A 16733-nucleotide genomic window follows, 5' to 3' on the forward strand; every position below is an offset into this window, starting at 1 on the left:
ATGCTGTGTATGTCTGCTTCTGTTTGTGTGTGCATGTCCGTAGTTAGTTGTATACAACACGAAGATGCCCTCGGATGGTGTAACCGGAGACTGACAGGAAGGGAAGGTTGGTGTTGTAGAGTATAAAGCAAGGAGCCCGAGGACTGTATGTTGGCGAGAGTGGGGCATGTACTGTGTGACATCATGTTGTTTTGCTCTGTTTCTTCCTCCTCTAAACAAATGCGGTCAATGACCTGTACTAGAAGGCTGTCATCATGGCAACTGGAGATTTGTCAGACACCCTGCGGTGCTTGAATACATTATGTAGCATCTGGCAGCTGAGAGAGAGAGATGAATGGACTGGTCATCATACATAACAAATGTGTTTAAGCAAGAATAAACAAAGTAGTAGCTTGTTAGGCTTGTACAAGTGAAGGGAAACATTTTGTCACTGATCCGCAAGATCACGTGTCTGTAACTCTCGCGAGTTTCAATACGTTCTGGTGAATTAAATGTCATCAGTGCTGATCCTGAAGAAGGCGACAATGATCATTGGAAATCTGATACGTGTATACCTTTGTGCTGTTTAGCATTGTACTACTAGTATGTAGTCCCACTAGTATGTGGGACCGCGTGGCGCAGTGGCGGCATTTGCGGCTCGAGACCGAGAGGTTGCGAGTTCGAATCCAGCTGCTGTGTCACCGATCTTGTGCCCTTGGGAAAGGCACTTTACACGACTTTCCTCACTTAACTGTGTATCTAGTATCTGTGTATCTTAAATGAGTATCTAGTGGCCTTGTGTGGCTTGGTGGGGCTATGTGGCCGAGACAGGCCTTAGGGGCATGTTCGGGCATGAGCGGCACCCGACATGGCACACGAGTCGGGGGTAGGAGGAACCCCTTACATCCTTGGTCGGAAGTCCTCCTAGGAGAAGGGAGGGAACAACAAAGCTGCATCTACTGGAGCCGCCTCACAGCCCCTGTGAGACTTAGTGCTCCAGTAGTCGAGAGGGTGGAGAAGGAATTGCACACCCCTCCTTCACCATAAAAAGTCATGTGCAGGTCTGTCTGCCTCCTCATCTGTCCAATCGACAGGAGAAACCAAAAAAACTAGAGTTCGGCGACCTCATACCTCCATGAAAATTTAGAGCTTTCGTAAATTTCATGCAATTGACTAACACATTAACATAATTTATGCATGGTGTTGTTCATCATTGACTAACGTACACATGTCACAGTTATAAAATTCCCATTATTAATCATAAAGCGGTTTTGCAATTTTTACATAAATTATGCAAATAAGTTCCTCATTACCATATTTGGTATCTGCTTATATTCCACCTATCATAATTAACATGTGTTACATGTATTGAGGTCCAGTTATTGAAAACAATGGAACTATACAATTTCCTCATTAATTATGCAAATTAAGTCCTCATTTGCATAACATTTATATCATTATGAACATCTTTGCCCAAGCTACCCGCATGCCTAAAATGCAGGCAATCCGTCGTTCCTTTCTGCAGTTATCCTCTTTGGAGTGTCTTGACAAAAACACCCATGCAGTTCCACAATTAAATGTATGGGGGCTGAAACTTGCCCCACTTTGTCATGACACCAAAAGCTATCTACCACGAAAATGTCAAGACCATAGCATGTCTGGAACAAGAGATACATAGAAAAAACTGCTATGATAGAATATTCTCATTAATTATGCAAATGTACTCCTGTTTTGCATAATTAGTATCTTATCTTGTAAACATTGTCTAAGGTACCTACATACCAAAAAAGATGAAAATCGTTGTTCCCTTCTTGAGTTATCGTCTTCAGAAGTTTTTGACAAAAATGCCCCTGCTTTCCCAAAACTAGACGCTAGGGGGCCCAAACTTATGTCACTTATTCCTGAGCACAAGATCTATCTAATACTTCAAAATCGTGACCATAGCTTGCTCAGAACACGAGATAGCATACCCGGAAGTTGGGCTGCAGTACCAAGGGAAGCCGCTAGGGGGCCCAAAATCTAATCATTTCCAGCTTTCATCACACCCTACCAACACACCAAGTATGAAACCAATCCACCAAGCCGTTCTTGAGTTATCTTGTTTACACACACACACACACAGACAGACAGACAGACAAACACAGGGTAAACTAGAGTTCGGCGACCTCATACCTCCATGAATATTTAAAGCTTTTGTTAATTTCATGCAAATGACTTAACATTAACATGATTTATGCATGGTGTTGTTCATCATTGAATAACGTACAGTACACATGTCACAAGTAAAATTCCCAATTCAGATCATCAATCATTAAGTTATTTGCAATTTTTGCATAAATTATGCAAATAAGTTCCTCATTTCCATATTTGATATCTGCATATTTCCACCGATTATAATTAACAAGTATCGAAGTCAGGTTATTGCAAATAATGGAATTATAAATTTCCTCATTAATTATGCAAATTAATTCCTCATTTGCATAAAATGCATATCATTATGAACATCTTTGCCCAAGCTACCTGCATACCTAAAATGCAGGCAATCCGTCGTTCCTTTCTGCAGTTATCCTCTTTGGAGTGTCTTGACAAAAACACCCCTGCAGTTCCACAATTAAATGTTAGGGGACGGAAACTTGCCCCACTTTGTCATGACGTTAAAAGCTATCTACCACCCAAATGTCACGACCATATCACAGCTGAGACGAGAGATACATTGAAAAAACTGCTATGATAGAATATTCTCATTAATTATGGAAATATACTCCTTTTTTGCATAATTAGTATCTTATTTTGTACAACATTGTCTAAGGTACCTACATACCAAAAATTATGAAAATCCGTTGTTCCCTTCTTGAGTTATCGTCTTCAGAAGTTTTTGACAAAAATGCCCCTGCTATCCCAAAACTAGACGCTAGGGGGCCCAAACTTATGTCACTTATTCCTGAGCACAAGAGCTATCTAACACTCAAAAATCGTGACCATAGCATGTTCAGAACACCAAGATAGCAAAACCGGAAGTTGCGCTGCAGTACCAAGGGGAGCCGCTAGGGGGCCCAAAATCTAATCATTTCCAGCTTTCATCACACCCTACCAACACACCAAGTATCAAACCAATCCACCCAGCCGTTCTTGAGTTATCTTGTTTACACACACACACACAGACAAACGCGGGGTAAAATATAACCTCCATGACATTTCATGGAGGTAACTAGTATGTAAACATTTTGTTACAGTAATTTAATCGCAAGTGTTACATTTCTCGTTTCATGTTCATTTTGCCCTCAGGCGAGCAACGAGATGGAGTAAACCAAGATGGCATCGACTACTACAACAGGCTCATCAACGAGCTGAAGGCTAACGACATTGAACCGATGGTGACACTGTTTCACTGGGACCTACCGCAGGGTCTACAGGTATCGTCAACGTCAGTCCATTCAGACAAGCTACAGTCTGCATCGGTATGGTGATTACTAGGGCTGGGTATCGGTACGGTGTACCGGTACAAAAACGGTTTTTCTTATTGGACCGGTCCAGAAAAACCGGACCTGAAAAAATTAGGTGGACCGGATGTTGGACCGATTAGAAAATTAACAGATTATTTTATCAGGCATTCACACGTTTTGGCGCTTGCAGGTGGAAGAAAATAACAAGAGTGAAGTAGAATAGAGTTTATAGTAATTTCTACCACGTTTTGCAGCCAATCGTACAGGTGCAGTTAGCGTTGAAGGATTTTAAAACGCCAGTGTAAGTCTAATACTCCACCAAATAGATCTCTTTGTAGTGAAATGGACCATTGATATGAGTCATACTGCATCAGGTCCAGGTTCAGGTCCGGACCTGGACCTGATCCTTTGGACCTGAACCGGACCTGTACCTGAATTTTCTGTACCGGTACCCAGCCCTAGTGATTACATCAGGTAATAGCGTATGGGGCCCTGGGCTATTTCTGTGGGTTTGGCAATCTCAGTATCACTGGGGAGTTACAATGGGCCTGCATGGGGTTATGTGGAAAAATTCACAACAGGGTTTGAATCCAGGACCTCCGGTTTCTTGACGTAACTGTATTGCATTATGATTACTATTCCCTGTTCTTAACACTATTGTGCAGTGAGTCGTATGGCATGATAGATAAAATAAAACACAATCTAACTTGCAACCAAATTTTCCATTGGTATATACGGTATCATATGGCATGTTTGGTTCCTACACCCACCAAATAATCCACCGAGTGAGCAAAGCAAACGATGAGATTTGTTATAGGAACCAACCCTGCCCTATATGGCACCGTATACACCCAAGTTAAGTGGGCCATTAACGTTATTATCATATAACGACGATTTCTTTTCTATATCAGGACAGGTACGGAGGTTTACTCAACAACAACACCACCAACAGTACTGTGATCCACGATCTGTTCGGAGACTACGCTCGCTTCTGTTTCCAGAACTTCGGCGATCGCGTGAAGTTCTGGATAACGTTCAACGATCCCTGGATCATAACTTTAGAAGGCTATGGTATTGGTAAGTGTCAACTTGATTATGTTTTTGAGATATTGCTCGCTCCTTATGATAGGAACTAATTACTTTCTTGAACTAGATAAACTGTAATATCCAACACAAAAATTGAACTCACACAAATTTTCGACTGAACAGCACCAGTCTTTGTCAAGGAATGAACCTGGCCTTGAGTGGTCTCTTGAGAAGACCAGGTTCCTTGAGCACAATTGCAAACGCCCGAGTTCAACAACCTCAGACGTTTTCTAACATATTCACATAGAATTGACAACTGTTGCCTGTACATATGTAAATACTAATCGTTTTGTGACTTCATCTGAACTGTGAGCAGCGACACCTGTCCTGCAGTACAATGCGAACCTGTCAGAATTGCCCTGACGAAGGTGACAGACAGTTCAACACAGATGAACTTTCAATCTAACTAATTACTTTGTTAATCTACTTTAAACCTGTTTATAAAAAAGCCTAGACCTTCTTCTCAAAATCATAAATGAAAATAGAAATGACAAGAATAAGCCATATACATCAGGAAGGCATTCAGACACATAGTGTTCTCCATTTCTAGGTAACTACCCCCCTCAACACAGTGACCCGGCGGAAGGACAGTACATAGCCGGCCATAACATCATCCTGTCTCACGCCAAGGCATATCACATCTATTCCGACGAGTTCAGAGCCGCACAGAATGGGAAGGTACGTGTTGTTGGATACAAATTGTGAACAATATGCAGATGAGGAGGGGAAAGCTGCAGTGTCAGGTGAAACAGATAGGAGGCATCGTTGAACAATACCTGTCTCCTCCTCACTACCAACTGCTTATGTATAATTATAACAATAAATCTTCATATTTCAAGAACATGAAAATTCCATTTTTACAAGGAACTGTTTGATCTATGAACAAAAATGAATTATCGGCTTTCTTGATCAAAATGTAGGGAATCTAATTTCCCCCTAACAATTAGCAAATTCATGGGTAAATGAATTCAGGTAGATGTCTGGACTTTTGTATTAAGTTTAATATTTTTAGTAACTCCGAATTTTCTTCGAGCAATGACTGTTTGAAGGTAAGGTACATACCTCCAAATTTTGGATGTCTGACAGCACATCTTGATCACGGAGAATGACCTAGTCTCGATCTCGTGAGAGAACACGAGACTAGGTCAGGTCAGGCTTGCGTAGATCATCAATTTGTAATGGAGACCCAGTGTCTGGGGAGAGCCACATCCGTGCGAAAGCACGTTGACTGATGCTGATTTGTAACGTGCTTTTATTATTACCTTGATAGGTGAGCATCGCCCTGAGCTGTGACTGGGGTGAGCCGGCCGGTCCTTCCGATGTGGAGGCAGCGGAGCATTACGTCCAGTTTTTCCTGGGCTGGTTCGCTCATCCTATCTACAAGAACGGCGACTATCCGGAGGTGATGAAGGTATGATAGTGTTATTGACGTTCATAGCATGGTACAACATGTTCTATAGAGCAAAGGCAACTAACCAACTTAGATGCAAAGGGTCCATTTTGAGTCTACTCATCTTGCCTTTTTAAAGCCTAGAAAAAGGCATTTTCTATTGAAAATATTGGCATTTTAGAGCTGGATCTTACAGGCAGGGGTTGTGGATTTTTATAATGTTGGAAAACCAGAATTTGGGGCTTCTTTCGGGGTGTTCGAAACGCTCTAGATGAAGGCTGATTTGACGTAGCCGGCTTATAGTGGAGAAAGTCAAATGTCACCAGTATTTGTTAAGATAATACTTCCGGCATGATGTTGTAGTCATATTTCGAAACTGGGGTCCGACCGGACTTCTGCGGGGACGAAACATGAAAGCTTATATCAATAAATACATAAAAAATTATACTCATGACTAAATTAAAAAAAAATGTTTTTCGGGTCTTTGATCACGGCTATGTCGATCGGACCGGAGCATGTGGGTCTACGCATGTCCAGTAGTGTTTTCCGCAGAGCATCATAGGAAGATGTCGGAAAGATGCCGGGCATCGCTTTTAAAAATATATTGGTTAATATTTATAAAAAGATTATATTAAATATAATAGTAAAGATGGTGTTTTCGACACCTTGCAGGCAACCATGGCGAGGAAAGGGCGAGAAGAGGGAAGAAACACGTCCCGTCTGCCAGAGTTCACTCCGGAGCAGAAGGCCTACATCAACCAAACCTCCGACTTCTTCGCCCTGAACTACTACACCACTGTGGAGGTGACTGACGTCGGTCATATTGTAACAGGTTGGTCAAAGGTCACCTCTTGGTCAAAGGTTAACGAGGTACAATCACCTGATACACCTGTTCTATGTTACAGTTCGCGCGCAAAACTACCCGTTTTGAATACATCATAATCTATTCTATCCCAAACAAGTGGAGGCAAATTAAGCTTGAATAATCATCGCTTGCGGTCCTGTCAATCACAATGATTGACGATACCGGAGGAACACAAATGAGATATAGGATGACCTATTGGGATAAGATCTAGACCTGAACGGTAAATGATGTGTTGGTTAACTCAAATATAACCTTACATATTGTCAGCCGATTGTCATTAGTACTACAATACTGTGTACAATTCCATGATATTACCGGAATATCTTAGTTTCTATAGCTGTCTGTCTCTGTCTGTCTGTCTCTCTGTCTGCCTGCCTGTCTGTCTCTCTATGTCTGTCTCTCGCCGTCTGTCTGTCTGACTGTCTTTATGTCTCCCCCCCGGCCCTGTCAGTCTGTCTCTGTCTGTCTGTATGTCTCTCTGTGTCTGTCTGTCTCTCTGTCTGTCTGTCCTTCTGTCTTTCTGACTCTATCTGTCTCTGTCTGTCTGTCCTTCTGTCTTTCTGGCTGTCTGTCTCTGTCTCTCTGTGTCTGTCTCTCTGTCTCTGTCTGTCTGTCCTTCTGCCCCTCTGTTTGTCTTTGTCTGTCTGTCTGTCTCTGTCTGTCCTTCTGTCTTTCTGTCGGTCTGCCCCTTGTCTGTCTGTCTCTGTCTGTCTGCCCGTCTCTCTATCTGTATATATATATATATATATATATATATATATATATATATATATATATATATTGTACATATATGTAAACATCAATATGGTACCGGTGTGTATGAATATTCTAACAGACAGTTCCCTGCTGAACAGACAATCCCAGCTGGTTCACGGACATTGATGTCAAAAAGAGCCGTCCGGCTGACTGGCCACAAACTCCATTCAGCTGGCTGTACATCGTTCCGTGGGGAATCCGGAAAGTCCTGGGTTTCATCCGGAACGAGTACGGGGATCCGGATGTCTACATTACGGAAAACGGAAGGTTAGCAGTTTCTATCATAACCCACTTATATTAGTGTAGCCATGATGACAAATTGTTTCCAGGATCTACACTGGCCATGCGAAATTAAGCAATAGACGCACATCCCTTTCCCGAGTTACGCCAGGGACTGTGGTTTTCTTTTGTGGCCCTGAAGACGAATCTTGATCGAGCTAGCCTGTATGTAGTCCCTTGAAGTAGTCTGGCATCCAGGCTACTTAGGATGTGTTTTTCGTATCGTTTCATTCTCTCTCCCTCAGGAAATATCTTCTATATAATAGTATCAAATGTTTTCACATGAAAAAAACACACACACTATCTTGCAAGAATGATTATCAAATGTGTTAATGAGCTCGTGTCATTTGGATTACAGGAGCGAACGTATTGTCGTTGAAATGATGGATGATGATATCCTCTTTCTCGATTTATTTCTCCTTCTCCCCCACCCCACGAAACCAGGCCTGACCATGACCGTGACCCAGCGATCATGATCGACATGGACCGGATCTGTTCCTACATGATGCACACTAACGAAGTTATGAAAGGTGTGACTTCTGACTTTTCGTTTTCAAACACTTACATTACTAATGATAATGTGTAAAATGATTGCAATGGTGTTAAAATAAACAGATAAATACTATTCTATTCATTATCATAATAATCTGTCATAGTTTCGCCACGATCAGTCTTTTGATTCCGTCTCTAGTTGAAATGGCCCCAGGTCCATGTCACGTGACAAGAACAGGGGTCTGCAACGAGTCAATGGTACCTGGAAGCCTGTATCGTGCCCCGTCTAGATTGAAGCATAGTCGATTGTAAAAGAATCAGCTAAATGATAGAAAGTCGCTGGCAGTCGCTATTCCTTGTATACGGAAATTTAACATGATCCTTAGAATTTGCAACATTACAATTACATTACATATGGCATCTAATTTATAGTTTTTTTTTTGTTCTTTGCCAGCTGTCAATATGGACAACGTCAAAGTAAAAGCCTACACTGCATGGTCCCTCATGGACGGGTTTGAGTGGGCGCACGGATACACGGTGCGCTTCGGTCTTTACTATGTCGACTTCAACGACCCCGACCGCACCCGCTACCCGAAGGCCTCCTCCGTCTTCTTCAAGCAGCTGGTGAGGAACAACGGCTATCCCGAGGGGTCAGAGTTCACCAAGTACGTGGAAAACATGTGGTACTTCTGCCACAACACCACAGAGACAGAGGTGAACGGGCTGATAGGGGGCGCTTCTCGAGTCTCGTCCCTGTTCTCGTTGTTTCTCGCGATGTTATTGGCAATATGCTTCTTCTTCAATTAAGGTACAAGAACACAGTATCTATTTGCGATCACCGTACTCAATAGTAGTTCGGGTATAAGGTAGCGCTTCCCAGATCGTAGTTAATATTCCTCTGTACTGAGTGGCTCGTTTTCAGGTATTATCGGAACTTCAACATATCAAATTCTTGTAATATGCTTTTGCACCTTTATATAAATTTGAGGCCTCCTTCCTTTGTGAGTATTTAACCATGTAAATCCTCATGAGTGAAAAAAAGTGTTTAAAAAGTGTTACGGAACCATAATTATAATAAGTAAATGACGTAGTCGGTGCTCTTGATTGCATTTATTACAAGCACCATTAAAATCTAATGTTAAAAATCGTGTGTACGTATACCATGGACATATACGTGCCCGTTAATAGTACAACGGTATATAAATGATTTCATCAGTGTAAATGGGAATGGCTTGTCTTGCAAAATGTTTGTAAATAAGATATAATGTATATCTGCATTTGGTATTGTAAACATTATATTGTAATCATAAAGATATAACTTGTACTAGCACACTCAAGTATATCTATATACTAAACAAAGCAATACATTGTTTACTACACCTTCTTGATGAGCTGTACAATACTGTTATCTGCAAAGGGAGTATTTGAAATACAGGAAGTTTGTAAGATAATTTACAAGGCTATTTCGAATTCTTTTTTTGTTTCATCACTCATTGGATTTCAGATCGAACATTTTTGCATCCGGATCCGTTACCAGCGGTCTACATTCGGGAAAGGTACGTCCTGCTAAGGTCAGTAGTGTAGCCAGAAATACAACTGTTGCTCTTAGGCCATTTTGATTTGATCATATGGATGGCATCGTCTTTGAATCCCCAAAGCTGATGCGAGCGTGCAAATAAAAAAAAGTTTGATCAAAAAGGCTGCTTTCATTATGAAATCTAAGTGGCCAAGGAGGTTGTGCAAATGACTGAACTCACAGAATATAGTGTACCAAGAGTGTACCGAACAATAGATTCTTTGTTTTTGTTCTTTCACATCTTCTTTGACCTAGTTCTATGCCATTAGTATACATTTTCCGATATTTGTTTTTGCAATACACGCCATATATTTACTTATTTTAAAGCTGTTTTGTACTATTTACAATATGGTTGAAAACTTTTTTTTAATTTTTGGAAACGGCCCAAAAATGGTGCGCATGTCATCCATATAATCAAATCAACATGGCCTCAGTCCTAATCCAATTGTAAAGTCTTGTGCGCTTTACATGAACAGTGAATAGTTCAACAGATGTCAGATAAGAGATATACTAACTCAGGATAGACATTTGACCTAAACAAATACGACCCCTCTCTTTATACTGTCACGACTAACACGTCGGTCTAAATACAAAGCTATCAAACGCACACTGCTTCAAACTAACCAAACAATAAGTAACGTTTATGTTTGTTCAGTGACACGGTGTTGACTAAATGGGAGGACGCCCAGTCACTATGAAAACGTCCGACAGTTTGAACAAGGAGCAAACAGACCTTCAAAAGCTGATAACCTTTAGACTTGTAGATAATAAATCTAAAACTAGTTAAGGACACCTATTGGACAAGCGAGACCTGAGGCTGTGAATGGAGACATCATATACGTTCAAAAATGAGGCGACTGTTCAAGAAACACTTTTATGTAGAATTTCTGACACTTTGAAGTTAGCTGGATTTCATTTGACAATATGGACAGTGGCGATATGCAATAAAACAAACTAATTAGGATTGAATAGTGGTATTTTGTTTAAACACCTGAAATTATCAGTGATGATAAAAACTACAAAACAGCCCTCGTGCCTGGCTATTTAGTTCGTTGGTTAGCAGATTAGAGGTCATTTTGCCCCAGTCCCTGGCATCCGACGGTTCTATCATGGAACCAGGAAAGTTCGTCAGCTTTCTTCTAGCGGTTACCCTCGCCCTGTCTCCCGCTAACGGGGCGTACGACAAGGAGAGAGACGCTCTGCTGAAGGGAACGTTTCCGAACGACTTTATCTGGAGTTCTGCGACGGCTGCGTACCAGATAGAAGGGGCCTGGAACGCTAGTAACAAAGGCGAATCTATTTGGGACAGGCTAGCTCACGAAGGCAAAGTTAACAACCAAGATACAGGTAAGGGAACCTCCTTGGTATACAAAATGTATATATGTTACAATTGTCAATTGACAATTAGAAAGGCACTTAACACGACTTACCTCACTTCAGACAGGTGTGCAATGGATACCTGAATTCGTTGTAGAGCAAAGTAAGAGGCGGTGGTAGGCGTTAGTGGTAGGGATATGCATTGTCTTCGAATACCTTGTCAAAGACAGTGGATTGGCAACCTGCAGCCTTAAGAAGGTTATAAGAACTGAACCCTTTCTTATAGGATGTTTGTCCGACGTAGATTCGCACACACATTTATCGTCTCTTCTGGTACTTTGTGAAACGTATTTTATTTGCTTGAAAGTAGACAAGGACAATGTGTGACTGCACTTAAGTTAGTAACTTATTTTTACAGTGCCACGTACAAAGGAAGGTAGATATAGTCCTATTGCCTTCTGAGGTAGTGGGTTGTTATCCACTGTGTTTAGGGCATGGTATTGGAAGGCGGAGCTCATCCTTTAACACCCCAACCAAACTCAGGTACCTGTTTTTGGTTTGAGTGGGAGGTAAGTCTCGAACTATTTCTTTTAGCGCAAAGTTTGTACTGTCAGTAATCCTACGTTACAGCCTTCCTTACTTGACAGATTGGGTCTCAAAAGGTTCCTTTCTTGACAGTTTGACGGGTTTATTACCAGGTTTATGGCCAACGCTAAGTTCCCTACGTGCCAACTGATTGACTTTACCATTGAAAACTTCAGAAAAGACTGAAATGAACAAAGCATGTAATACGTATATATATTACATATCTGCGTATACTTAACCGAAAGAGCAGTTTGACATATTAACTATATACCCGTAAATAGTTTCATCAGGTTGGTAGATCAACCAAAACAAAGTATTCGTTGTTACACAACCTTCGTAAATTCTTCAGTAAACGTTTTGACGACCACCTGTCGCCTTCATTGGTACAACATGAAACGAACACTATTGGTGCTATATGAACTAGACAGAGTCAGTGCAATCCGACCGTAACCTATCGTACTGTGACGTAATTACTTGACATTGGAATGTTTTAGGACGTGATACGTTAGGCACCCTTGCCGCTTTGTGACGTGGCAATTTAAATTTACTACGCCTTTGAGAACAAAGTAAAGTGCTGACATGAAATGACAAAGCATTTTTTATGGTTGAGTGAGAGAGCAATGTTGCATCATATTAAAAGTCTTAGCTGACGTCATTAATAATCATTACATGTATAAAGTATGCCAAAGGTCGTTTTTTTGACATCGACCCCGATGTAACAGTACATTACTACATTTTGTTAAAGAAATCTTATACAATAATTCCAAACAGCCTAGATGAAATGCTGTACGTATGAACCATTTCGGGGTTGTCCAAAGTAAAGAATTCCAACGCTGCGCGGAATAGTTTTGTTTACATTAGTGGAAAAACAACCCACTTATCCGAAATACGGTAAATAGGCTTTGAGGATGTTTGGTCTTTAAGAGATAAAAGCCAATTACTTGTGGCTTTCCTAGCGACATTCTCGAACTGTTGACAGTTGCACAATAACGCTAGAATAATTGCTGTACAATCTTTTGAGAAAGCATACGGTGTCAAGGATACGCCCCCTCCCCCCATTTGTACAGCCACACAGTAACGTCATTGTGCGAGGTATCTTGCCAACGTGCCAAGGGCACACCTCCTTGTTAGTACGAGTATTGATTGGTTAAACATGACCAGCTTTTAGATAAACGACGCCATTTGACAGACTTGATAGGAATGTATTGTCCCTGCGGTGCCAATATTTGCATGTCTACATGTTGCCCTCCCAGAAGACAAGCACTTGTTCTGACAGGCCAACAAATTTCAAACTGACGGGAGTTTGAACTAGAATCCAAAGTTCAAAATCTTACGAAATGACGCTATCTTGATCGATTTTACGTATTCTGTATCGCTAATAGCTTAAAGATAAGCTGGACCTCTTTGTAGTGCCGCTCGTGAACAAGTATGTAAATTTGCGAGCAGTTATACTAAGCATTCAAAACTCGTAGTTGCTGTAACCTAGCCCTACCTAATGTCGCCCGATATATTCCAAACTCCAATTTCCCTAAAAATCACAGATAAAGCCAAATGTTCAAGAATCATAAGATTTTTCATTAGAGTTTTTTTTAGTCGCTGGCTGCAAAGATAGCAGGAAACATTGTACATTACTAAAGATTATACTAGATTTTTAATTTGATGCAATTTGTGGGGAATACACGATGACATATGTGCAACATTAACTGAACCAATAAACTGAACCGAATATGTACATGACCCACACTGGACGACAATATGTAGTGCGTGACATATAGTACCGCCATAGTAGCAAGACACATACCAAACTCATATTTTTGCAGAATATGCATGTAGGTGAGGTTGCCTGTGAAATTGATTTTTCCCGACTCCAGCTGATGTGTTGCACACTACTTAGGTGATGTTACCTGTGACAGCTGATGTGTTGTTACCCTTCTCTAGGTGATGTTGTCTGTGACATTAATGTATTGTTACCCTTCTGTAGGTGCTGTTGTCTGTGACATTAATGTATTGTTACCCTTCTGTAGGTGATGTTGCCTAATGTGTTGTTACCCTACTGTAGGTGATGTTGCCTGTGGCATCAATGTGTTGTTATCCTACTGTAGGTGATGTTGCTTGTGACAGCTGATGTGTTGTTACACTACTCTAGGTGATGATGCCTGATGTGTTGTTACCCTTCTGTAGGTGATGTTGCCTAATGTGTTGTTACCCTACTGTAGGTGATGTTGCCTGTGGCATCAATGTGTTGTTATCCTACTGTAGGTGATGTTGCTTGTGACAGCTGATGTGTTGTTACACTACTATAGGTGATGATGCCTGATGTGTTGTTATCCTATACTCTAAGTGATGTTGCCTGTGACATTAATGTGTTGTTATCCTACTGTAGTTCATGTTGCCTGTGACAGCTGATGTGTTGTTATCCTACTCTACGTGATATTGCCTGATGTGTTGTTACCCTACTCTAAGTGATGTTTCCTGTGACATTAATGTGTTGTTACCCTACTGTAGGTGACGTTGCCCGTGACATTACCGTGTTTTTTTTTGTTTTTCTTTTTACTTAATGGTCACCACGTAACAAGGCCTGAAGGCCACTTCAAGGTTACGGGTTACATGATTGGAACTGTAACAGCATCTCTTCGCCCTAGGTCAGAAACATCATGATTGAGACCAGCCCAATTGCTCACTATGAGTGAGGACTTAAACTGACCCAATAGGCGAAGCAGGGGTTACGAGGGCTGCCCGGGAAATTCCCTACCCCATTTTGGCCGGAATGGTTTGATCCGCTACATGTTCGCACATGCGGCGGGTTCTTTTACGTGCTTGGGGTGTTGCTCTCCCCGAACACTGGACCTCCATCAGAAGGCGGCCCTAGCCGAAGCTATGTACTCATTTTCACCTGAGTAAAGTGAGGAAAGTCGTGTAAAGTGCCTTTCCCAAGGACACAAGATCGGTGACACGCAGCTGGATTCGAACCCGCAACCTCTCGGTCCCTACTCTAGGTGATGTTGCCTGATGTGTTGTTACCCTACTCTAAGTGATGTTTCCTGTGACATTAATGTGTTGTTACCCTACTGTAGGTGATGTTGCCCGTGACATTACCGTGTTGTTACCCTACTCTAGGTGATGTTGCCTGTGACATTAATGTGTTGTTACCATACTCTAGGTGACGTTGCCTGTGACAGCTAATGTGTTGTTACCCTACTGTAGGTGATGTTGCCCGTGACATTACCGTGTTGTTACCCTACTCTAGGTGATGTTGCCTGATGTGTTGTTACCCTACTCTAAGTGATGCTTCCTGTGACATTAATGTGTTGTTACCCTACTGTAGGTGATGTTGCCTGTGACATTAATATGTTGTTACTCTACTCAAGGTGATGTTGGCTGATGTGTTGTTGCCCTACTGTAGGTGATGTTGCCTGTGACAGCTACAACAAGTACCCTGAGGATGTGCAGCTGATGAAGCAGATGGGACTGAGGTACTACCGCTTTTCCATCTCATGGCCCAGGATCTTCCCTACAGGTCAGAGTTCATCAGCATATATAATTTATCGACCGCCATTGAGAAAACTGACAGGTGCCATGGCCTTGTGATGACCTTGCATTAGGTAGGTCGTGAGTTCGATCGACGGCCGAGTCATACCGCGGACTTACAGCAGAGTAAATACTGCTTTCTTTGCTTAGTATGCAGCATTTGGAAAAGAGTACGTACGGACGTTGAACCACTACCAGTGGACTAGCCCTCCTGTTGTAGTGATTGCACAATGTTGGCTGGCACAGGGCTATTGAAACCTATATGGACAATGCCCGCCCTTTGCTGGAAGTGCTTTAACTTGAATAGGGGAAAATTCACATGTATCGTTATCATTATCATTATAGTTAGAATAAAGTGGTGCAGAATCGCTAAAAAGATGCACCGTGGAGTTGAATTTAGAGCTATGAACTTTCTGAATTTCCTCTTTTGGCCTGTGTATGCTCAGTTTGCTCCGATTGATGAAGATTTGATCCGAGAAAGATCAAGACTTTCAACAAAAGTTCTGACATAATGGTATAAAATGCGAAAGTCTAGAAGCAATGGTCAAAACCCAATGTACGGAGCTGCTCGTTGTTTGTATTGAACTGTGAAACTTACGACCCCACACAAATGTGGTAATTTCTTTTAAATTTATTTTACTTCACAGGCGAGCAACAAGATGGAGTAAACCAAGATGGCGTCGACTACTACAACAACCTTATCAACGAGCTGATAGCCAACAATATCCAACCGATGGTGACACTGTTCCACTGGGACCTCCCGCAGGTTTTACAGGTATGATATTCAGTCATATTTAAAATTCCAATCATCACCAACAACCCAGGTTATGTAAAATCACTTGTGCAGGTACATCCCCCCCCCCTGTGTTCTTTATTGGTATTTATAACATCTGTGGAAATAGACCATCATATTGGCAAATAGACTATGAACCTTTTAAGATGTCGAAATAAGGTTTGTTCCACTTATCTGTGGATTAAACCCTATTCGTTTGATATGTATGGTGAGTGTTTGCTTGGGGTGTAGCTCTCATCAGAGAACGTTTCCAAAGGGAAAAAAAATGCCTCAAACATGTAAAAAAAACAGCCGGAGCATAACCTCTGCTTTGATAGTAGGTGAAATGTGTATTTCCCAAAGACACAACATTGGTGCTTGCCAAATTCAGAACCTTTTAGAAGATTCTATGTCAACAACCCTAAGCACAACACCGCAATCCACCACCTTTAATACATGTTACGGACACTGACAATAAGATGGCTTGCATTAATTGTTTTTCTTTACCATTACAGGACAGGTACGGAGGTTTTCTCAACAACCACACCACCAACAGTACCGTGATCCACGATCTGTTCGGAGACTACGCCAGGTTCCTGTACAGGAACTATGGTGACCGGGTCAAATACTGGATCACGTTCAACGAAACCTGGATCTCGGCATGG

At 41.6% G+C, this 16733-nt stretch overlaps 1 protein-coding gene across 1 annotated transcript in view; it reads left to right on the forward strand.

Moving 5' to 3' along the window:
* The first annotated feature begins 3245 nt into the window (after window positions 1-3245).
* Window positions 3246-16733, forward strand: part of LOC118408130 (lactase-phlorizin hydrolase-like) — an 18021-nt gene continuing 4533 nt past the window's right edge. The window contains exons 1-12 of the mRNA XM_035808752.1: window positions 3246-3443; window positions 4328-4499; window positions 5059-5186; window positions 5779-5919; window positions 6571-6730; window positions 7618-7786; window positions 8243-8328; window positions 8745-9094; window positions 10880-11213; window positions 15172-15285; window positions 15944-16071; window positions 16584-16727. Coding sequence (XP_035664645.1) covers window positions 3246-3443; window positions 4328-4499; window positions 5059-5186; window positions 5779-5919; window positions 6571-6730; window positions 7618-7786; window positions 8243-8328; window positions 8745-9094; window positions 10880-11213; window positions 15172-15285; window positions 15944-16071; window positions 16584-16727 — 2124 coding nt within the window. The remainder of the gene's footprint in view (window positions 3444-4327; window positions 4500-5058; window positions 5187-5778; window positions 5920-6570; window positions 6731-7617; window positions 7787-8242; window positions 8329-8744; window positions 9095-10879; window positions 11214-15171; window positions 15286-15943; window positions 16072-16583; window positions 16728-16733) is intronic.

The sequence above is a fragment of the Branchiostoma floridae genome, unplaced genomic scaffold (genome assembly GCF_000003815.2).
Source record: "Branchiostoma floridae strain S238N-H82 unplaced genomic scaffold, Bfl_VNyyK Sc7u5tJ_1558, whole genome shotgun sequence".
Lineage (NCBI taxonomy): Eukaryota > Metazoa > Chordata > Leptocardii > Amphioxiformes > Branchiostomatidae > Branchiostoma > Branchiostoma floridae.